Source organism: Biomphalaria glabrata, chromosome 6, assembly GCF_947242115.1.
Source record: "Biomphalaria glabrata chromosome 6, xgBioGlab47.1, whole genome shotgun sequence".
NCBI lineage: Eukaryota > Metazoa > Mollusca > Gastropoda > Planorbidae > Biomphalaria > Biomphalaria glabrata.
This window is the reverse complement of record NC_074716.1, coordinates 32,877,899-32,901,529: the sequence shown is the minus strand read 5'-3', so window position 1 is coordinate 32,901,529 and position 23,631 is coordinate 32,877,899. Positions and strand designations below refer to the sequence as shown.

General features: G+C 32.2%; 2 protein-coding genes across 13 annotated transcripts in view; one reads left to right on the top strand and one right to left on the bottom strand.

Annotated features, from left to right (window-relative positions):
• The window catches only part of LOC106069430 (uncharacterized), a 36,444-nt gene extending 25,644 nt beyond the window's left edge, over positions 1 to 10,800 (top strand). For 5 of the 9 annotated variants that reach the window (XM_056031807.1, XM_056031804.1, XM_056031803.1 and 2 more), the window contains 6 exons: positions 1,827 to 1,897; positions 2,206 to 2,316; positions 2,518 to 2,589; positions 3,614 to 3,657; positions 5,288 to 5,524; positions 6,916 to 8,921. In XM_056031807.1, coding sequence (XP_055887782.1) covers positions 1,828 to 1,897; positions 2,206 to 2,316; positions 2,518 to 2,589; positions 3,614 to 3,657; positions 5,288 to 5,524; positions 6,916 to 6,960 — 579 coding nt within the window. In that variant the 5' untranslated portion in view covers position 1,827 and the 3' untranslated portion in view covers positions 6,961 to 8,921. The other 4 variants (XM_056031800.1, XM_056031799.1, XR_008778343.1 and 1 more) reach the window with 3 other exon arrangements.
• A 2,255-nt stretch (positions 10,801 to 13,055) lies between these two features.
• Positions 13,056 to 23,408, bottom strand: LOC106069429 (MLX-interacting protein-like). Of its 4 annotated transcripts, none has more exons than XM_013229086.2 (7): positions 23,193 to 23,408; positions 18,400 to 18,897; positions 18,066 to 18,147; positions 17,493 to 17,592; positions 16,103 to 16,226; positions 14,966 to 15,098; positions 13,056 to 14,523 (listed from the first exon to the last, which is right to left on the bottom strand). In XM_013229086.2, exons 1-7 carry the CDS (start codon positions 23,274 to 23,276, stop codon positions 14,402 to 14,404), a joined length of 1,143 nt encoding a protein of 380 aa, XP_013084540.2. In that variant the 5' UTR covers positions 23,277 to 23,408; the 3' UTR covers positions 13,056 to 14,401. The 4 variants fall into 4 exon arrangements, with proteins under 4 accessions (XP_013084540.2, XP_055887773.1, XP_013084542.2 ...); XM_056031798.1 differs by lacking the exon at positions 23,193 to 23,408 and adding an exon at positions 22,593 to 22,696; XM_013229088.2 differs by lacking the exon at positions 23,193 to 23,408 and adding an exon at positions 20,874 to 21,155.
• Positions 23,409 to 23,631: the final 223 nt, after the last annotated feature.

Here is a 23,631-nt window from a genome sequence, read left to right as displayed (position 1 = left end):
ACTGGTTGTAAAGCGCTTGGCTTCCAAACCAGGGGTTCTGGGTTTGAATCCTGGTGAAGACTGGGATTTTAATTTTGAAATCTTTGGTCTCTTGAGTCCACCCAGCTCTAATGGATACCTCGCATTGGTTGGGGCAGTTGGTCGTTGTGCTGGCCACATGACAACCTTGTTAACCGTGGGCCACAGAAACAGATGACTTACATCATCTGCCCTATATATTGTTAGAACTTTATATACAATTTGTGTCATCCAAAAAGTAAGTCGAACTTTTTAAGGAAGGAATCATTTCAAAATTTCATTCTTTTTTTTTTCATGCATTTCTAAGTCAATTCATCTATGACAGAAGATACTTCAATAGCACTGACTTTTTGTCCCTCAATAAACAGAATGTCTGCATGGAATATTGCTGCAATGTTGTCTACAAAATGCAGTCACAATTCAGCTCACAGGTTTTCAATGAAGTTTTTGATTATGTTGGAACACTTCTTTTGAGAAAAGAAATATGATTTTAAAGGAGGATATAATTTAAATAGTCTCTCCACCAGAAGGCTTCAGGGCTATAAATAACCACCTGTTCTTTCCATAGCCGAAAATTTTGCTACATTTTAAATTGAAGAATTTTTGTTTTAAGACTTCTAGCATCGCACTCGACTGGTGATGTTGATGTTCATTTTGTCTCCAACATTTTTTACCCTGTCACTGACTTGATCAGAAGAGAAAGGCAAGTGAAGTTGTACTGTATGTTTGAATGGATTCACAGAATTAGCTAGAAATATATGCAAATCGACAACTCACCAAAATTCAAAAGAAAAAATGCTGACATTTTCTGATAAGAAGGCTGGATGCTCTAAAGTAAAAGCACTACTCATTCCTTTACCACAGGATCCTAGGAGCTTGCTAAGCAGCAAACACGAGATAAGGATCGAGAAGGAAACGCTGTTATTAGTTATAAGTCAAGATATTAAGAAAGATTTTAAAATAAAAGCGTGACATAGATTGACTTTTTCAATGAAAGGGGGACATTGGCTGTCCCTCCCGGACAATTTATCTGCACTTGACATTATTGTTCAGTACCGGACACTATTAAAGATATTCTATATTCTACAGGGTTTGGCATAAAGATCTCATTTCGAATAAACCTACCTAAAGAGGTCAACTATCTAGAAACAAAAATGCTTATATTTCTGAAAAGTAGGGCCTACATAAAAACAGTTTTGTTTTTATAAGTTTAAAAAAAAATTGTTTCCTGGTCTGGTACAGATGCATTTTGACTGAGTGCAAAGCATGACTATTGCAGATTGTTTTCATTACATGCTTCAACAAAGCCATGATGTTCACTAGATCTGGATGGATACATAATGTGTTGTGAAAAGCATAGAAAATTTGTTATACAATTGAAACTGGTAGAACTTAGCCTACCGAATGAAACCTGTCCAGCCTCTCTACTGCCTCTACAGCCCATATGGTGCCTACTCCAAATGTGGGAGATCTTAATGCCCCAGCTGTATTTTAATAAATATTTTCAATGCATTATGTTAATAATGTTTTAGACTAAAATATTTAAAAAGCTTGATTGTAGAGATATAGATCTAGATAAGTAAAGCTAACTCAGACCACCAAATAGACAACCAAAAAATCACAGAAGCCTTCATAAATAGTAACTAATCTGCCCCACACCCCTTTTTTTCCAGTACATTTTTATATCATATCCACCACCGTTTTATTAATCAATAGGCTAGTCTGACAAATACTATTTCATTAGAAATAGTGATGCTTGTATTATGATTCTTTTACTAATGAATTCATTTTAATTTCTTTTGTCTTAGGATGGCCCTTGATCTTAAAGAAGAGATTTACAATGTCATATTAGCAGCAGCAGAAATGGATTTGTCTAACTGTAAGTCAGCATTAAACTTGTGTATATTTATTTACATTTTTTTGGCTCAATTTATGACCATTAACTTGTAAGCAATGTTATCATTGTTAGGAAGCTCTAGTCAAGGTGTGTAAGTAATGTTATCATTGTTAGGAAGCTGTAGTATAGGAAAGTTGCATTTACAGTGTGTGATTATATTCTTTCAAAAACTTACATTAATACCTAGATCCATATTGTATTTTTTAAAATTAAAACATTTATTTAACTTATTAGTAAAGTTACAAGTTAAAATGCAATGTTAATTGTTAAATTTGTGTGTTTTATTTTAGATGGCAGTACATTCCAATTTGAATGTGGTGGAGGTGATGATGAAATGTCTGAGGCAGCAGAGAAATTGGTTCAAATGGGAGATGGATTAACACAGAAATATGGAAAAAAAGGTTTGCTTATTTGGGACATTATTTTTTTAGGGGTGGGGATTTTTTCCATGGAATATTAAGCTTAAATTTGTAATCTCTAGTTGTTTTATTCTAAATATATTGATAAAAAAATGTTTATATGTTTACATTTGAAATTAGTTACTCTTTAAAGAAATATTTATTTTAGTATTATTATGAAAAGTTGTTTTTTTTAACTTTCAGATTGTGATCAACTTATAGAAGATATCACCCAATGTCTGTTGGCTAAATCTGAAAACATAAATCAGTGGTTAAGTAAGTAATTTAAAAAAAAAATATTTTAATTAAAAAATAAAATTAGTTATTTTTGAGTTGCTAAAGAGCCTTGATTGATTTTTTTGGGCTTTAAATGAACCTCTCTCAAAAGTAGGTCAAGTAAGACATTGGTATCCAAGCATTTCTTATTCATCATGACCTATGTAACTTAAGAGTGAGAACCCTAAAAACTCAAGTGAAATTAACTTTTGAGAGACAAATTTTTTAGTTTTAGGATAAAGTCATTGACACCAAGTTGTGAAAGTTTCATTGAAATCTATGTATGCTTGTCTGTCTTCCTCTTTATTAGAGGACATTACCTAATTTAAGCACAATGCTAAAAAAATATTGACTATAAAACTGCTGTGAGTAAAGTACTAATCCAACAAAAGCTGTTGAAGCAATTAATATTGTTGTTGACAACTGAAATCAAAACCCAGATGGTTGCAGCCAATGACTGATGCTTGAATCATTGGTCGAAGTTAAACATTGAAATTGAATTTCTTAGGTTCTAGTGTTACTTAGTTTTTTTCAGAGTTTAATAATATAAGGGTGCTTTTAGTTGTAATTTTCAATTGAAAAGGCTTAAAAGTTTCACTCTGGCTTATAGGTTAAACCTAGAGAAAAGTTGTGCTCTGGTTTTAGGGTTTATCCTTTAGGCCATAGCATACTCACACTGAACCATATCTTCTTAACTATTAGTTTGTTGACTGATTAAGAATATCAACAATGTAATAATAATAACAACTTCAGCCAGCCAAACAATGCAATAACATGTGCAACATGTTTGTCTCACACCAATCTATTTTATATAGAGTGAGGTAAAATTGTGGTTGTTGATATTCTGTATTTCCTTGCTTCTGATATTCATGCTGAAAATGTCGAAACCTGCCTTTTTACCTGCTTTGCTTACCCAACAGATGACCCATGGGTGGAACCCTTTTGGGGGCCATCTCAATCTGAGTTTGTGTAAAAACACAAACTATCTTTGTAATATATATATATATATATATTTTTATTTCAGGTGCGCATGGTGCAGAAATTAATCCAACTCTTGATATCTCTGCAGTAAGGAATGTTTAGTTTTTTTTTCTGTAATATGTTTCACTACATTGTCTACATGATACTTGTTTGTTGAAAGAAATCATTAATGCTTTCCTCTATAGCTTAGTTTGACTATTTAGACAGCAAAACTTCAATTTAATATATAAGTAAGAAAGTGGACTTTTTTGTTTTATTTTAATGTAAGTCAAACACAGCCACAAGCTGTTTGCCAATCTGACCTGTTAAAAAAGATTAAAGTAAAGTTCCCCTTTCAGACCTTGTGGTCTATAGGGCAGATGATGTAAAGGTCATCTGTTTATGTGGCCTACGGCTAACGAGGGTGTAATGTGGTCAGCACAACGACCAACCGCCTTTACTAATGTCAGGTACCCATTAGAGCTGGGTGGACTCAGAGGCCCAGAAGATCCCAAAATTAAAAATCTCAGTCTTCACCAGGATTCGAACCCGGGACCCCCGGTTCGGAAGCCAAGCACTTTACCTCTCAACCCTGACCTATTAAACTCAGGTATAATTATACAATGTTCACTAGAGAAAAAATCAATCTCTGAAATATGTAAAAAGCAGCTGAATTGAAGTTTGTGTTTAGCATTTAATAAAATTTTATGTGACAGATACTGTACAATAACTATCAAATGTTATAATATTTTCCAGATACTCTTTAGATCTGTAGGGACTAAGAAACATCTTCATTTGTAGGAAGTAGTGGGAAGGTTATGGAGGCATGAGAGATGACTAACCTTTCTTTACTTCCTTGAATTCAAATTAAAAAAACAAGAAAAATATCAAAAATACTTTTTTTTAAAACAAAGCTTATATTAAGTGTAATTGTATCAATTAGTGTGGATCAGTCATGTAATTAAATTTGTAATAGAACTAGACCAACAAGAATAAATATGTGTAATAAGATACCATTTTGAGCAATAGCTTTTCTTTAGCGCATTTTCATGTTTTTAGCTTTCTCACTTGTCTGGACCAGTTGGGAAAAAGGGTCGGGGGGGAGAAGAAGGGTCTTTCTGTGTAAATGTTACAGTGATCACTTTTTAAATGCATTATATATATTTTTTTAAAAAGTTGTACGATTTGAATTTGAACTTGCCTCCTCAAATAAATACACTTAAGCATGTGCCAGCAAGTGCTTATGAGAAAAAAAAGGTTTTATAGTTAATTTGAACTTTAAGTGATGCCTCTCTACACAAGTATAAAGGGGACTAATTCAACTTATACCACCATATCTGTCAAGTATGATTTCTTTCCCTTGTTTGATACCATATGAAAAAAATTAGTTACCAAAATTTACTTAACTAGTTGGTAATTTTTTTATATAGTTTCTTGTTTTGTCAGTTGGCAGAAAGAATTGCGCAAAATTTCAACTTGATCTAGGAGAAATAATGTGTAAAAACATTTCACCCGACAGATAAACAGACAGAGTGAATTGATATAAGCTTTGTAAAAAACTACTTTCACAGCATTCTCAATGGCTTAATTTAAAAGAAAAAAAAAAGCATTTAGTGGTTCAAACCTTCAATCTTTTGTAACTATCAGAAGCATAATTATTAAGAAATCTTATTGATTTTCTCAATCTAAGTCATATCTATGTTGAATAGTCACAGTTGTTTTATATATTTGTATCTAGACATCTGTATTATCTGGAATATATGTTGGATTCAGAGAGAAACTGGGCAGTTATCTGTTTTCTAAGAAAGAAGAGGGCAAAGAGATGCAGGACATTTCTCTGGTGGTCTCCATTGCTAAAGGTGTCTGTAAAAGTCTCCATGACTCCCCTTTTAATGGTGTCAGTTTGGCAGCTACCTTGGCTAGCAACTTCATTGCAGAGAACTATCAACAGTTTCTCCTAAACCAAGGGGGACTGGTAAGTTATTGGCTTCAATTATTTTGTTTGTAATTGAATCTTTTTCTTTTTTTTTATTATTATTGATATAGCTGCTGTTAGACTTAATGGTCTTATCTACTTAAATGTACTTAAATCTTTCGTTTGTCTTTCCTTTAGCCATTCAACTAAATTGTCTAAATCTGTCAAGTGTTTTATCAATAATTACAGGCATAATTCCTATTTGTTTTTACACCTGGATCCAAGTAAATTCAGCATGTTGTAAGGTACAAATCACAATATTTCAACTGATTCAAAATTCTGTCTTGGTCATTTCCAGTATTGGCATTATTGGATACATTTTGAACTAAACTGTGTACTTTCACTTGTGAATTGAGGTTGTAGAAATATCTCTCAATTTGAATGGATATCACAGATTCTTACACGTCTGCAGAGGTAGAGAGAGTATTTGATTGTGGAAAGGACTATGCCTCCCCTCTCTTTAGATGAAAGGAATGTCCATTTTCCCTTCCCATCTTTACAGAAAACAACAATCATCTCCTCCAGGGAATAGAACATAAGGGGAGAGCAATCTAACAACCTCAGTCTGTTGAACAATTAGATTAGAAGCTAATCAAGAGGACATGTTGAAGATTGTATCCAACATGGAATCTTGAGTTAGTTTTTAAGAGAGCAGACAGTATTGACCATTCTGCTTACTTACAGTTTTGTATTCCATAGCCCAGGACAATTCCCATTTGGACTTTTTTTTTTCCCATACTATCTTCCAATGATTTTGTTGCAGCTCATATTCATTCAACTAGTCATAAGAATGTTACAATGTTATCTTATCTTATATAATACAGACGTTACTTCAAAAAAGAAGATGATTACGTCCTACGCGTCATGCATTTAGTCATGCATATTAACCAATGACTTAAATTCTGCCAAGTCACTGGTTTTCCTAGCTAGCTCAGGCAACCCATTCCATGCTCTAATAGCACTAGGGAAGAAGGAGTATTTGTACAAATTTGTCCTAGCATATGGGACGAGGAATGTGCCTTTATCTTTGTGTCTTTCAGAGTATTTTATTAAATTTTGTTTTTGTATTTGAAGATTATGGTTCAGTGTTTTATGTATGATTGCTACTTTACTTTTGAGCCTTCTGTCCTGAAGGCTTTCTAAATTTAGTGATTTTACTAAAGGTGTTACTCTAGTCAAATGTGAATATTCGTTTGTTATGAATCACACTGCTCTATTTTGTGTCTGTTCTAGTTTCTTAATGTTTTCTTGAGTTGAAGGATCCCATATAGAGGATGCATATTCTATTATTGGCCTAACCAAGGTTAAATAACATTTTAGTTTTATGTTCTTATTTGATTTATAGAAATTTCTTTTAATAAATCCTAATGCTTTGTTTGATTTTTTTGTAGTTTCATCAATATGTGGATTCCATGACAGTTTTTCATTTATTATAACACCTAGGTATTTTGCGTCTATAGTCTGTGTTACTGGTTTGCCATGAATAAGATAAGTGGAATTAATTTGTTTTAGTTTTTTTGTTACTCTTAACAACTGACATTTTTCTGGGTGGAAAGACATGCTCCAATTTGATTCCCATTTCTGTAATTCATCTAATTCTCTTTGTAAAATATCTGTGTCTTGTGTTGTTTTTATTGTTCTATATATTATGCAATCGTCTGCAAATAATCTGACTTTTGTTCCTGAAGTAATGCAATTTGGTAAATCATTTATGTAAATTAAAAATAGTAGTGGACCCAAGACTGTTCCTTGAGGTACACCTGAGTTTACTGTTATCTGTGTTGATTTAGAGCCATTTATTATTACAGTTTGTTCTCTCCCTATCAGAAAGTCCTTAATCCACTGATGCAGTGGACCATTAATGCCAAAATATTTTAATTTTTTAAGCAAACTATGGTGGTGAACTTTGTCAAAAGCCTTAGAAAAATCTAGTAAGATAGCATCTATTTGTTCACTATTATCTAAACCTTTTGAAAAATCATCAATTAGTCCTATTAGTTGTGTTTCACATGATCTATATTTCCTAAAGCCATGTTGGTATGGTGTGAGGACATTATGTTTGTCTAAGTGGTTTATGATGTTGCTACATATTATGTGTTCTAGGATTTTACATGTGATGCTGGTAAGTGATACTGGTCTGTAGTTTCCTGGGTCAGAGTTTTCTCCTTTTTTAAATAGGGGGATGACATTAGCTTCTTTCCAGTCCTTTGGTACTCTGCCCTGGTTAAGTGAAGCCTGAAAGAGTATTTTGAACACTGGGGCTAGCTCATTACTTAGTTCTTTGAGTAATCTAGCTGGAATACCATCAGGTCCAGAAGCTTTATTTGGTTTGGTGTTGGCTAATAGTTTTTGAATTCCATTTTCTTGTACTACTATATCTTCTATGTTGTCTACTTGGTTCAAATTCAGTAATATGTCTTTGTCTCCTGGAGCTGAGAATGCTGATGCAAAGTATTTGTTTAGGATGTTTGCTTTAGTTTCATTATCATTATGTATTATGTTATGTTCATCTTTTAATGGCGCTACACCTGTTGTTTCCATTTTCTTAGACTTAATGTATGACCATAGGTTTTTGTTGTTATCTTTAGATATTACATTGTTTATGTATTCACTCTGCAGCTGTCTGCTTACTTTTTGGGTTAAGTGTTAAATTTTTATATACTTTTTGTAAACTCTTTCTGCATTAGTTTCTTTAAATTTTCTATATAGGTTTTCCTTCTGTTTACAAAGCTTCTTTAGTTTATTATTAAACCAGCATTTATTTATTTTGTTTGATGTGTATTTAGTTGGTATATGATTTTCTATAATGCTTTTAAGATGGTTTTTAATGAAATTCCAGAGGTCATCGACTGGTTGGTTAATGTCTTTTTCTAATAAGAATGTTTGTTGAAAGTTTAATGCAGCTTGGTGTAGTTGTGTTAGGTTACATTTATTCCAGAGTAAGATTTCTCTTTTGGGTTTTGTATTGGCTACTGCTTTTATCTGACTGTGTATTTTTATGATCTCATGGTCTGATAGACCAGGGATAATATCATAATCAACTACTAATCCAGGTCTGTTGGTTAAGAAGAGATCTAATGTGTTGTTTAATCTAGTTGGCTTTTTAATGATTTGATCTAAACTTAGGTTGTGTAAAGTTTCTATGAAAAGCTCATTTATGTCCTTAAGGTTTTGGTGTTTATCTATGGTTAGTGTTTTCCAATTTATATCAGGTAGGTTGGAATCACCCATAATCCAAAAAACTGCATTTTTATTTGTCTCTTTAAGTGTAGTAATCTGATTACATAGTTCCTGCATGTATTCTAAACTAGAATGTTACTACACTAAACATAAGTATGACATAGTCTTCTTGTTTATCAATGAATTTTTGTGGGTCTTTAAAATTTGTTTATTTATTTATCTCCAGGTGGAAGCTGTGACTGCCAGTCAACCCTAACAAAGTGTTTGTTTTTAGTGTTGGAGTGTTGATATTTATTTATTAAGCACTCATTGTTTTAAATTTACATTTTTATTTCATCAAATGAAGTGCTTCTGTTTTGTTAAAAACAATTAGCTTGATGTTCCAAAGAATTTATTTCTTCCAATTATTTTATTAGAGATATGTTTAGAGATTTTTGGTTTTTCACTTGTTGAACCAAACTTGCTATTATTCTTACTTATCTCTTATTATTACCATCTTCCAAAGTGCATTACAAATGTTATTTAATCATTTCTTCAACAGTGCATTACAAATGTTACTAACTTCTCTCTTCCAGTGTGCATGTGTTACTAACCCAATGTTGTTTGTCTCATGCTTTGTAGGCAGCGTAGAAGTCTTGTGGTTATTAGCCTCTGAGGTTTCAAATTGTTTTATCTACCTTCAAATCAAAATTAGATTCACTATGAACTAAAGAGGATAATGTTCATCTCATGGAATGCCAGAGCTACTAATAAGACATCAATGGATGGGCACTGGTTGTATGTCTAGAGAAAGGGCACTGGGTGTAACCCTATCTAGTAATGTGAGTATTGGAGTTTAGAACACCCTAAATATTAATTGAATTATCCCCCTTTGTTGACACCTGTGTTACAATTGTAAAAAAACCTGTTACCAATGTGTGTGCTTATTAAAAATATAATTGTATAAAGCCAGTATTGTTTTTAGATATCATACAGTTATTCTAGTTTTACAATAGCAATATAACATGGTGCAGTACCAGGCACACTTGGGTGTTTTTCTCTTCAAACTGTGATTGTTACTCAAAGTCACAATAAAACTGCATTATTTAAATTGCTTTTTTTGGAGCTACAATATTTTTCTGGCTAATGAGCAATATGTATTTTTAAAATTCTGACTTAATTTGTGATAAACTCTTGAAAAAAAATCTTAAAAGTAAATCTCTTTATTTTTCTTTCAATGTTTGAAATGTTGTTTTTTTTTAATGATGGAAATAGGTAAATATTTTGTCCTAACATTCCAGTCAGTCACATTTGTGTAAAGATGGCCCACTGAAGAGTTATGAATCATTATCTTGAGTTTTGTAGGAATTTTTGCCTAGATGGTTAAGACAGTTTCTGAGAAGAGTAAATGTATAAAGTTACTTTTAAAATATCTGATTGAAAACATTTGGATATTATTTCTTAGAAATAAAATGTATAAGAAAATATTTAAAATTGACAGTATAAATCCATAAAATTACACACTGTTACATTATTTTGCTTGAATGTTTAATAAACCATTGTCACATAATCATGCTGAATATTTTCTAAAAGCCTGCAATATTTCCTTTCTGTGATACAAAAATGAATATACATGATTTGCTCATATTTTAATATTAGCTGCTTGCCACTCCTGTTAATCGATTTTTTAAAAAAATCTTTTACATTTGCAATTTCTTTGTTAAAAAAAAAGTTAAAATTTTTAGAGTTGAACATTACTTGCCCACAAATATGCTTTGTTTCCTCAAATTATATAAGCATCATAAATAAGAACAAATGTGCTACTATTTAGTTTGATTGAATGGAAAATGTTATTATCTACACTGCAACACTATTTTGATTTCCTGTGTTTTAGTCAATTAGCAGAATTTTAATTGTACGGGTATGGTAAAAGAAAAACAATGAAAACAACCTCAGCACAATTTCAGCCCTGTTTGTGTTCCATACTATATTGTTTCAAAACCTACATGTATGAATAATGTTAACAGTATACATGTATTAACTAGAAGTGTTTCCTTGCTATGTCCTTGCCATATGTTTCAGAAATAAATTAAATTCATTATATTTATATAACTAGACCTGTGATGGTTATAGAGTGATTTTTTCTTTGATTAGCACTGTGTTGTGGCACATGAAAAATTAGATGTATATCATATAGAGATAGGCAGCCTTCAGATGTTCCATGAAAATTAATGCCAGTACCACCTAGTTCAAACCTCCTTTAGGATGTCAGTGGATTGTGGTAGGCAGGGTTCAAACTCCAACCATCAAAACAACAGTTGACCAGGCTGTTTTACTGCTCAAATTTACTAACACTTAATACATTTAACAGCCAGAGTGTTGACAAACTTTCATTCTGTATGTAAGAAATGCATCACCAACTATTATTTAATTGCTGAACTAAAAAGCTTTTGTGCTTTTTACTGTTTTTGTGTTATCAGATTCCAAACCTTAAACTTTTTTTTTCTCATTCTAAATCTCTCTATCCCCCTCCCCCAGTCTTTTTCAATACTGTCAAGTATAACACAAAATACATGATTCTGAAGAGATTAAAATGTGATCACACATACTCAGGCAGCTCTCTCTTATGGGATCACTCATATTCTCACAAAACTGCTAGATGGACAGGTTTTAAAACAAAATAAGCAAAATATTAAAAAATTATTTAAAAAAAAAACAACAAAGCTTATCAAAGAGGAAGAACTCTGCACTTAAAACTCAATAATGTAGAGGTTATTTCCCTTATTTGATATAAAACAAAATAATTGACTGGTTAATTTTTTAAAATTGATTAATGTTTTGTTAGGTACAATAAATACTTTTTTTTTTAAAGCTTCAACTTTATAGGTTCATGTACAAACTTTTTACCAGACAGAAACAGGGAGTTGATATAAGCTTTTTAACAATATGCAGCTTTTTCTCTTAAGGTGGCAACTTGCAAAGAAAAATTAAAGTTTCATATTTGTCCTCATTGTGAGAGATTTTGAAATAAATATCAGGGCTCTAAATTGAAAAATAACTATTGCCATCAGTTTAAAAAAATTCCTCAGTAATTCCAGTCAAACTTTTTGCAACATCTCAGGCCAAAAAAAAAGAAAAGGGCAAAGAAGTCAAATAATGAAGTTATGGTCTTTATATTCACAGTCACAATATTTTTAATTGTGAAACATTGTGAGTTCTCTTTGTAATTTTAAAACAAAAGTGAAAAAGACTAAAACTTTTATTGTTTCAGATACGGCATTCTTATCTAGAAGGAAAAGAAAAAGTGCAAAAAGAAAAACATAAAAAATACTTAAAAAAAAAAAGTGTAATTGTATCAGTTTGGATCAGTCACGTATTAAATTAATAGATCTGCAATTAGAAATATTTTTAGCAATTGTTTTTGTTTAGCGCTATAGCATGCTTTTATCTTTCTCAAAACGTCATGATACTATCACTTGTCAGAACCAGTTGGGAAAATTGGGGAAGGGGTGAGAAAGGGAGATTTTGGTGAATTTTACAATAATTAGTTTTTTAAAAGCATTTATATATTTAAAAAAAAAAGGGGGGGAGAGAATCAGCCTGAATTTGAACTCATGGCTCTCGCCTCTTCAAGCCAACATATTAACCATTCTGCTAGAGAGGTGCTTATAACTAAGCTTTCTTGATATAAAAGTAGAGGCTTGGACATGTATACAGAATGCCACTTCCACAAGATCTACTTTATGGTAATCTAGGAGAGGGGTAGGAGATCTGCTGTTTAAGATACTGATGTGTGAAAAATTTGCAGAATTGAAACCAACAGTTGAAAAAAGAAGCACAGGATAGATCCACATGGAGGGCAAGCAAAAAGGACTCCTCCTGCATCACAGGTGGTGAACACACCAGAAGTTGGAAAAAGGCTGAAAATGCTACAGCATTTGGTCATTACAAATGCCTAACCTGTGAACATGGATTTGAATTTAGGATTGGCCTGTTTATTCATACAAAAAATAAATTAAAAAATAGAAAAGTTTTTTTTATCATATCTTCATATTTAAAGAACACTTAAATATGTGTAGACAACATAAGCTATGTTGTTAGAAGGAATACATTCCTTATGTTGATTACAAGGGCCCCATATCTTTAAATTGGTCTTAAATAATGGCTAAATGTGGCATTTTACGTCTCGCGAGACGATCTTTTCCCTTTGCAACTTCTTGTGTGACTAAAGAGGCCAATCCTTGATACACAGCTGCGATCACAGGTTGGGCATATAAAATCACCAGGCGCCATTGCATTTTCACCCTTCTTTCTGCTTCTGTTGTGTAAATGGCTAAATGAATTACTAGGAAAAAGAACAAGAACACATATGTATATGTATAAATAATTGACTTTTTTTTTTATTAATCTTTACAAATATTTTGTTTAAGAGCAAACTCTTTCCCAAACAAAACATAAAAACTTTGTAAGCAATGTACTGGGTCTCACTGTCATTATGATTTGTTTCAAGTCCTGCTAGACACTGGCTGGCCTTTAGAATAAGTTCACAATAATGAGCAACTGTCCACATGACAATACAATAGTTTGCTGTTTTTTTAACCAGCACACAAATGTCCACAAGCCAGATGCTGAGAAACACTAGCCTCTGTGTCCAGTCAATGGATCCCAATGTACATAGACAACAAATATCTTACAAGAAAATCAGAAATTAAAATGCCATAAAATAATTTTTAACATTTTCTCTTTTAGTTTCTTTACATTTGTGCTGTACAATCAAAGAAAAATGCAAGATGTACATCTCTTTGAAAATAACAAAGAAATGTGAAAGTATAAACAAGAAAATGTAATATTGGACATGTAGGTAGCCAAATAAAAAAATGCAAACTTACTAAAATAAAATGGATTGAATTCATTCAATACGATGATGCTCTAAAGGAAGCATCTTTCTCATTCAATTAGTGGTGCACACTCTTTCTCACTATTTACAAAATGTACAACAAAGTATAAATAACAAAATAACAAGTCAACTTAAACAGTGTGTGTAGCCAAACGTCCAGCAAATTTTAAAGCTAAACTAAAGTATGGGGGTGACTTAAGGTATCACATGCTTTTAAAACTTTCAGAAAAGTATAAAAATGTTGCTATATTTTCATAAAGAATACCTGTACATAGTGAATTAGCAAACAATAAAAAAAAAAGATACTGACAATAAACCTTTAATTCAATTCACTAATAATTTTAAACTAATGCATGCCTAGAAAGTTCTATTGGTATGTAGACCCATGTTTCTCAATTTCATGATTAATTCTACTAATTTTTTTCCTCTTCAAAATGGTAATAAACATATAATGACCTGCCTTAAGAAATTCATGGAATAATATTCTAAATTCAAGTTATATCAACCAATAAAATTTCAATAGAAAATAAGAATACTGTATAACCCACGCTTTACGATCACAGTTGAGTGAGACATCTGATGGCTGTCTCAATATGACATGTCAAAGTAAACATAATGAACACAAACCTTCCCTAAAAAATGATTCAGATGACAAGAGAAGTTATCTTACTGACACATCCTCATCTGTGTTGGATCAGATTGCCTTACCAAAGTCACAGCTGTAATTACATTCTTAATGAAAGTTTACCAGTACAGTGGACTTCTTTTATCAGTATTTACTTTGAAACATATGTTTATGAATATGATAATGTGAGATGCTGTCATGAGAAGGTATCCTCCATCTTGACCCTGGCGTTTGATGCTCCAACTTGTAGCTGCAGTTTGTCAGGTGTCATCACAATACTGTCCTGACGACTTAGTTCCAGCATACCTCCAAGAATCACTGAAATCAAGAAGTCATAGGTCATTCATTTAAGTATATTTTTTTTAAACTTTGTACATTTTTTTTAAATTAAGCTTTGGCTAGCATGGTATTTGGTTCATTCTCCAAATTAAGGAATGTTACAAACTCCAGCCAAAGTTAATGTGTATTTGAGTGTATCATAAGGTTATTGAAGATAAAGATGACATTCTTGTTAACCATGGGCCAATGAAACAAGTGAAAAATGACATCTGAACTATAAGTTGCTGTGTCAGAAACACACTCAGAGGGTTATTTAGTTTTACCACTTGATTCATGAAATGTTACTTCTATTTTGTGCTAACCAGCAGTAACAACTGAAAAGACAAGGACAAAGTAGAACAATGAGTTATTCAACCTCTTCTTAGTAGGCTGATTTACCTAAACCAGTATTTCTCAAGCATCAAGTTATGGCTTAACTTACCTTTCCTAAGAACTGGAAGAGCCAGAAATTTTGTCTGCCATTCTTGAGCCTTTGCTGTCAATGCATTCAATGTAGTCACAGGTCCTATGATTTCTTTAAAGGTATCAAACAATTTGGAAGTGATAGAAGCAAACTAGAATTAGGTCAAGGATAAAATGCAACATAATCATTTGTAGAGCAGTTTTTAATTTTTTTTTATCAATAGGGTATTGATTGGTAAGTAGCAAAGATTTGGGTATTGATTGGTAAGTAGCAAGGATTTCTGCATTTTAAATAGTTTAATTTTAAATAAACAATTCTATGGAATGTTATAAATAGATGTAACCAATGCAGTATCACATTAAAAAAATCACCCATTAACCATTTCACAACTAGAGGCACCAGGAGTCGCCTCTACTGGTAGACAACTACAGTAGACAGGAGTCGCCAGCAATCATAGATTTTGGATTGTTTATGCACGCACTGCTAGTTTTTAAATAACTATTTATACCTTTAGAAACTCTGAACTAAGAGAGCGATAGTGACGCTATCTTTAGATGTTTATTTTGTATCTGTCTCATGTTGGAATGATTTTTATTACTTTTTTAAAGTTATGTGTTTTTTTTTGCTAGCCTACAAAAATGAGCATATTTAGACTAATGCGTAGGCTTTAATTGAATTAGATATTAATTTTTCAGCAGTTGAATAAGAAAATAATGATTGGGCAAGTGATTTAGAGCCATTTGAGGCCAATAGTAGTGAAAATGAAGAAAAAAATTGATGCTAGATCCAGTAATGATTATGTTACATCTTGTCAAATGAGATTAGAAGGAAACTAAATGTGACTATATTTTAATGTATTTGAGCTTTGTAGGCCTATTTATGACTTGAAAAATGATTCTAATCCCTAGGTCTATTTTTCTCTATTATAAAAAGAAGATTTTTTTAGGTTTTATTAGTTTTTTTCCTGTGAATTGATTTTTTAAAAATAATTGATACAGAGTTATATCCCTTTTCTTAGGGATGGGGGAGATAGTTTCAGAAAACTGCTTAGTGGCGAAATGGTTAATCTCTGAAACAGGAAACAACAAAATAAAAAAAATGGGTTTAACATTTCTAAAGTTATCTCAAAGCCCTGTCAACACAAATCAAGGATACTATACAAAATTTAGCAGACCGTTGACTATTTTCTTCTCTCCATTGTAGATAAAGATCATCCAGGCTAGTTGCAGGTAGAGGTTCATCATTTAAACCTGTCGCTGGTAAGTTTTCTTGGAATGAACTGTGGAGAGATAGAGGAATGTTTTATATCCTGTTCATGGCACGACTAAATAAAAGAAACAGATTCAGAAAGGCAGATTTAGACAAGGAAAATGAATAAACCACACATCATTTTAGATTTTATTAAAACATTTTCAAACTTGCAAACAATTTGGCTTTACCTGTTGGTGAGAAAACAAGGTAAAATAATTCCAAACAAAAACTTACAACACTAAATTGGGTAAAGTCCCCAAAAATTTACTTTAAAAGATAACAATGTTATTGTATTAAAATGCAAACAAGGTACAACATATTGAAAAAAAATGATGTGTGGATTATCCTATAGGGCCCTACACAGAAGACAAGAGAATGGTGTTAGTTTAATTTTCAGAGTATAATAGTTAAAATGTCTCATTCAACTTATGCACTTGAATGTTACTCTACCTTAAATTCACAGAAAATAGTGTTATGATTAATTTCTTGGATAATATTCTTCTAAATGCTAATTTTTTTCACAAGAAGAATTACTTTATAATCTTAATATGTACATATAATGTTAATATACAGTTAATGTTAAAATAACATGAGCTAAACAGAATAGAGAGTGTATTTGCCCGCTTAGTTTACAATGGAAATCATTTAGCCTGCAATGAAGAAAAACAATATGTAGTTAGAGCAAGAAACTGCAGACAGTCATTCATTACATTTCCTAGCCTTTGAGACAATATACAATCATTTATAGTTTCCATGATAAATTGGTGAAAATTCATGTTTTCATTTACAAAGTGGGACTAATTAATTGGTTACATTTCACACACTAGTGGCTGTGGAAAAATAATGCAAATGACTCAGTCTGCAGTATATTGTTATGGAAAGCCAATACAATTGACAGAATACACACACACAAGTAGTTTTAAATAATGTCTTTCCTCTTGAAATAAAACTTAGCCAAAACTTTAATTTTCTTTTTGTCTAGATAGCTTATAGCATATCTTTTTTAAAAGATAGCTTAGCTCATTTTTCAGTTTAAAAAAATATTTTTTTTGGTAATATAATAAAAATAACCACCCCAGCTATGACCAGCATATATAAAGTAGTGAGCTCTAATTGTGAACAACTAGGCACACACATAGTTACCCAAATCTAATTGTTATGTCACTTCAGTGTCCTCCTCTGCCCAGTTACTGAAGGTAGTCAGATCAGGCAGAGTACACTCAGTGGTGTGATGTGGAAAGGTTGGGTTAGGAAGTCAAGTGCCCAGCCCAGCGCTCTTAACACCAAAACTTACTGAATCTCTGTGCTCAGGCACTCAATCTCACGGCGAAGCTCTTCTGCTTTGTTCCCTCGCTCTGTGCAACCGTCTTTCAGATGGCGAACGTATTCAGCCGCTAAAAGAGGGAGACTGGTCAGAATAAGGGTCAAGTGCCCCTCTAATATGGGCACAGCTAACCATAAAACTAACAATATGGACCACGAAGAAATATCATCCATGAACTACTTTCTTAGTACACAAACACTCATCTAATGCAACACTTAAAAACATGTATAAATTAAACTTAAACAAATACACACTTTCCAATAAAACACTAAAAACAATGCATAGAGGAAAGAAATGTGTTTAATACAAACACTGTGAAGCATTTTTCTTCTTTCAATGACCTGAAACTTTGTATTTTCAAGGCACTAAAAAGGTTTAAATACACTTTGACTAAGAAAAATGTAACACAGTTTTTGTAAACTCTTACCTTAAGTCTGAAACAAAACAAAAAATTAAAATACACAAAAAAAATATGGACAGACAAGACACTTCAAAAATAAAAAATCATATGCAAAACATAACAAATAATGATTGGTTTCTCACCTTTTGATAATATTGCAGATTCACTAAGCTTTCCTTTATCCCTTAATGATGGGATGCAGTCTTTGATGTCATCTAAACATGTCTGCAAAGAAATAGATTTAAAGAGAAGATTTAAAACAAAATTTCAATTACAAGTGTTAGAAAAACAAATTCTGTTGCTGGTATAGTTATGAACAAAACTGTAGTTTATATCTCTGTTTAATAAGATCTGACAAAATAAAAAGTGTAACTTTACATGTGTGAATAAATATGTCAAAAAAAGACTGAGCTTGCAGGTACAAAGTATTTAAGTTATAATAAGTTATGTGAAAAAGCAATATAAATATGTCTTAACCTTTATTTTATCCCTGCGCTTTATTTCTGCTCTTTTGTGAGAAGGTCGCTTGTGTCTAGGTAAAGGGTTGTTGCTATTCTTGGAAGACTGACTCTGTGTGCCTGTAGGGGTTCCTGGAACACTGCTGGTGCTCATACTCCCACTGCTTTCACTCCATGTTGGTGAATTAGCACGGGAAATATTCTGAGGTGTGATGCCACCAGGATAAGTTGGTGTCATTGTAGCTTCATCTTCTGAGACAAATGACGGGTTGAGGTTATGGTAAAATTGAGCTTGAACAGGATTTTCCACATTCAAATCTCTAGGCCTCTGAAGGTCTTCAAAGAAGAATGAAGTGAGGTCACATGATGTCAGCGTTGACAGGTGTGACCCCTCCGTTTCCACTTGCATTTGGGAAGCATCCGGAGGCAGTGAAAATTCACTGAAGCTTTGGAAGAATTGATCAATTTCACTGGATGAAATGCTAATGTCACCCAGGTCACAACTTAGGGAGGGAAGCTGCAAGAAAAAAAACAACAAACAATTAAAGAAAACAAACAACAACAAAAATCTAACATTCAGTGATGGGAACAGACTTTAATTTTTTATTAAGGAAATTTTGTAAACCCCCCTCCCCGTTTTTTAACTGGTCTGTCGTGGCAGCTTAAAAAAAGATGTTGCTGAATTTTTTTTAATTATGTAGAATCATTTTATTTAATATTTTCTTTAATTAATATTGTATTACATAATAATTACACTGCATTAGCTTTACTGTACACATGCAGACAAAATGCATGCAAGGCACTATTGTTTGTACATATAGATGAGAGGAGAAAGCTTTTTGCAGATGCTTTATATCTGGGTCCAGGCAGTCTGAGCATTCTATAATAGACAACTGCTTCACTGATATTGTAACAACTTCTCTCTCAAACAACTATAAAGAGTTAATGTATTTGAAAATCAAAACATGCTTGAGTTTTGGAAATACTTCAAAAGTATGAGCTACACTTCTGTTTGGTTTCACTGATTATTAAATTTTGTACAGGAGAAACTATTTATTAAACTTTGCACATTAAGTCCACCAAAAATGCTTTGAAAAGCAATTGAGAGAAAGCTGCTGAATCTCTACTGAGTTCTTAAGCAAGACAAACATGAACAACCAGATGAGGAGCAATGCTTAGAGGAAGAGAATCTTAAGCAATAAAACTGCATATTGAGGCTTCCTAAATCTTTACGTGACTCTTTTTCATGCTGATACAAGTTGTTTACAAGAAGTGGATCTCTACCACACTGGGCTTTTAAAGCATTAGATTAGTAATGGTTAGTTATTAGTTAGATATATATAGAAAAAAACTTAAATGCATATATTTCTCATTATAGATCTAGATAATCTAGATCTACTTAAATCTAACAACTTGGATATCTACATCTCTAGTGACTCTAGATCCAATATATTATTATAAGATCTATATTCTATCAGACTTATACTCAGTAACTCACTATAGTCATGTAAAGTAGGCATAACTCTATAAAATCTCTATATAGATCTAGATGTCTTAATCTAATCCCATTTAAACTCATGGAAGTCGGCAGGCAGGGGTTCAAATTAGAAAAATCTAGGGGCCATCGTATCAACAGAGTAAAAATTAATAGCACGTAGATCCTGGCATCATTATACTCTGATACTTTTCTGAACTTTTCAAAAGCTGGCAAGCAGCCATTGAAGTCTAGACACTCTAGATCTATTCTGGATAATCTAGATCAAAAGTATTCACATTAAAGATACTAGATCTTATCTAGAATATATCAATCTAGACTTATTCAAACCACTCTAGTCTAGACTGAGATCTAGATTTATAACTGTTAAAAGACTGGATGTGCGCATGTTCAAAACAAATAATTTTTTAAAATCTTATTTCACATTCTTCCGAAAATGGAAAAATAATAAAATAGGATTTTTTTTTTCATAAAAAAATATTTTTTTTAAAAATCAGAATTAAAAAAAAAAAAAAAAAAGGAAAATTTCAGATTTTTTTTTTTTTTTTTTTTTTTGCTAGAAAATCTGATCAGAAGAAATTTTTGGAAAATTCCCATCACTGAACATTGTGAAAAAAAAATTAAGAATGTTAAATACCCTGTCTTCTTCTTTCAAGAGAAAATTGCCTTCATATATCAGACAACAAAGTGATGCAAAGGTCATAATAAATCTTAAATCACAGACATCTGGTAATTTTGAATTTAAGTGAAAAGAAGGCACTTGACACAACTGGCATTAACAAATGTAGTTCACATGAAGAAGTGTAAACATCAACTGGTGTCAAGTTTGAAAAACAAAAAGTCGAAGTCCGAATGTTGAAGATAGGATAATCACAAATGAATATATCATGAATATATCATCAAATTAAGTCCTCTGCAATGGTGTATAGGTAAACGATTGAAAGATACAATGAGCATCACACAAGAAGACAATTTATTAAATGGAAAAGAAAACCTACATGGTGTTGGTGGTAGTCACTAGCTGCTGCACTATACATCCTAATGAGTGTCACTGCAAGGCAGGAGTGCTCTGGCAACAGTGTTGGCTCCTTGGTGTTCAACTAATAAAGTAAGCACTGGTCCCTCATGACTGGGTTAAAATACAGGGCTAGCCCCCCCAATCCTGGCTTGGTACCAACACAAGCCCATCATCATCCGCTAGTCACTGAACCACATACAGTCATGTTTTCTAAGGTTTGGCGTCTAATAGCTGACCCATTTTTTTGCATATCGTACAGTGACGTACATTTTGTTTAACTGAAAAAAAATCTATGTCATGTTCACTTATGTCAGGTCAAAATCAGAAACCAGAGCCAATAGAAAAAGGCTCGCTTGAGCAGTGGAAAAAATCCACAAAAAGACATAAATTTGTACAACGTGTTATTAGCTTCCAGAAAGTAAACAGAAAGAAAAAAAAAAGCATACTGCTGACAACTATATTTTCTTTTTTTTTTAAATATTTTTTTTCGATTGTCAAGGTAGCTTAGAATTTTTCAAAATAAAAAAATAAGATTAAATAAACTCTGAAAAGGACAAAAAAAATATTTTTTTTTTTTTTAAATATCTGTACCTTTTTTTTTTTTTTAAAATAAAAAAACAAAACAAACAACATCGACAGCAATACTATTGGCTCAAGAAAAGTCAGATTAGAAGAATTAAAAAAAAAAGTATTGTGCAACCCCCCCCTATTTCCCAATATTTATGTATGTCTAATACACTAAATTTATATCTAGTCACTATACTATATACTGTTATTACAATCACAGATCAAAGACCTATTATAGATGAATGAATCTTAGTTACAATGAATTGAATAAAAAGCCTTTAACTTTGTACTACAGTTTTAGGTTAAGGACACAATAATCCTTCTTATAATCTATATAATGTTTCACTATCTTAGTTATCATTCAATCAGTTTTATTGTATCCAGTTAGAATTCAGAACTAGATCTATATATATTATAATTATAGTCTATAATTTAGATCTATACTGGTATTCATTTGAGTCATCATTAATAATGACATTATGTAGCCTTCATGACTTCATGTTGTTTTGTCTAGATCTTTTCTAGATTTAGTATGAAAGAATTATAAGATCTAGAATGAATCAATTAAATTATTATCATAATCAGTTCACAAAATTTTGGTTGGGCTTTGGGTTTTTGTCACACTAACTGAATAACAATGAATAATCAATTATAATTTTAAATCTATGCCTATAAATACTGGTTATACCTGAGTATGACTCAATTACTCAATATGAGTAAATAATGTAGACAATATTATGAATATAGTAGTCTAGTAATATTATTATAGTCAATAGTCTCAATAGTCTCTATACACTATAGTATTATATTTATATAGTCTAGTATCTAGAGTCAGAGAGTATCATTATCATGCTGTAGAGACCAGTAGAGTGTAGAAGTGTAGATCTAAATTATAGATAGACTAACTTATTTTTATAGACTAGACTCACAATTCATTGAGAAAAAAAAACAACTCAAGTCTAAAAGTAGCAATTTTCGAGAAAAGTTTGCTCGATAATGATAGACATAAGATTAATAGATTACATTATGATTATAATTCATTATTCATTACATTTACATCGGATAGCTTCAAAAAACAAGATCTAAGTACCGGTGATAAACAAAAATGTAAGGGGAAATAACGCTTAGTTACCATTTTATATAGGTAATGGTTTAAGAATATCTTTTAAGTCCCCTTGTTATCAACAGACCCCTGCTAAAGCCAAAGTGCAAAGGCCGAAGAATTTTTATTTATAGTACGAAACAGCGGCCATATTGCTTACAGAAGCCCTCGTCGTCATAGACTTTGCGCGTGACAAGTCGGCTTAATCTGATTGGTCGAAGCCTGTGGAAGATTATTGGCCGATAATATCTGCAGCTAAGAGTATATAAGGAAGAGCCGCCCACTATTCGGGTTTCGCTGACTTTGTATTGGGACCGACAAGAGGTGGAATAAATTGATACTTTGTACAAAACTAGACTCTGGATCTTTAAATATTTTGTTAAACATTTATTATGTAGGAACTCGGGGCAGTATCAGAATATATTTTTAGAAAAGAATTAAGCTCACAGTATACATGGGGGAGATAAGTTCTTTATTGATCTTGATTTGTAATACAGTAATACTGACTGCGTGGCACACAATGGCGAACGTAGACCTACTACTAGTCTAAGATAATAAATTCTGTCTATTGCGTGTGGAAAAATAGTTCAAAGATGAAAACATTTTACAAGGATGGAAAATTCATCTTACCTCATCTCCCAAAGGTGGTAAAGGAATGCTAGCCACTGATGATGCATGCTGGGGGTTCTGGGAGTCGGCACCCACAGCAATCATACCTTATTACTAGAATAAGTATTGTCTAGAGAAAGTGCCACTTAGACAGTCCGCCATGTACTACAAATTTTTTGGCGTGACCAATGGTTTTATACGTCCCCACAATGCATTGCGCGACTAAACTCGCACTGAATGAATGCATCTAAATTTAATGCCTGCTAATTAACTAAACAAGAGTCGTAGAAATTTATCAAGAATAATAAAATGTAAAATTACACTTAATTTAAGGAATAGTAAAGGTATGACATAATCTGTAATACAACCTATGAGTGCTTTTAGAAAGTACGATAAAACGAAAACGTTTGCATTGATTGGCTAAGAACAGAAAGCGCCTGACCTAATAATCTATTAATAG

Coding starts and splice junctions, on each gene's coding strand:
- LOC106069429 (XM_013229086.2), bottom strand. CDS start 23,276: ATGATTGCTGTGGGTGCCGACTCCCAGAACCCCCAGCATGCATCATCA. Junction 18,898..23,192: donor TACCACCTTTGGGAGATGAG/GTAAGATGAATT, acceptor TTTTTCTTGCAG/CTTCCCTCCCTAAGTTGTGA. Junction 16,227..17,492: donor TGCCTGAGCACAGAGATTCA/GTAAGTTTTGGT, acceptor ATCTCTCCACAG/TTCATTCCAAGAAAACTTAC.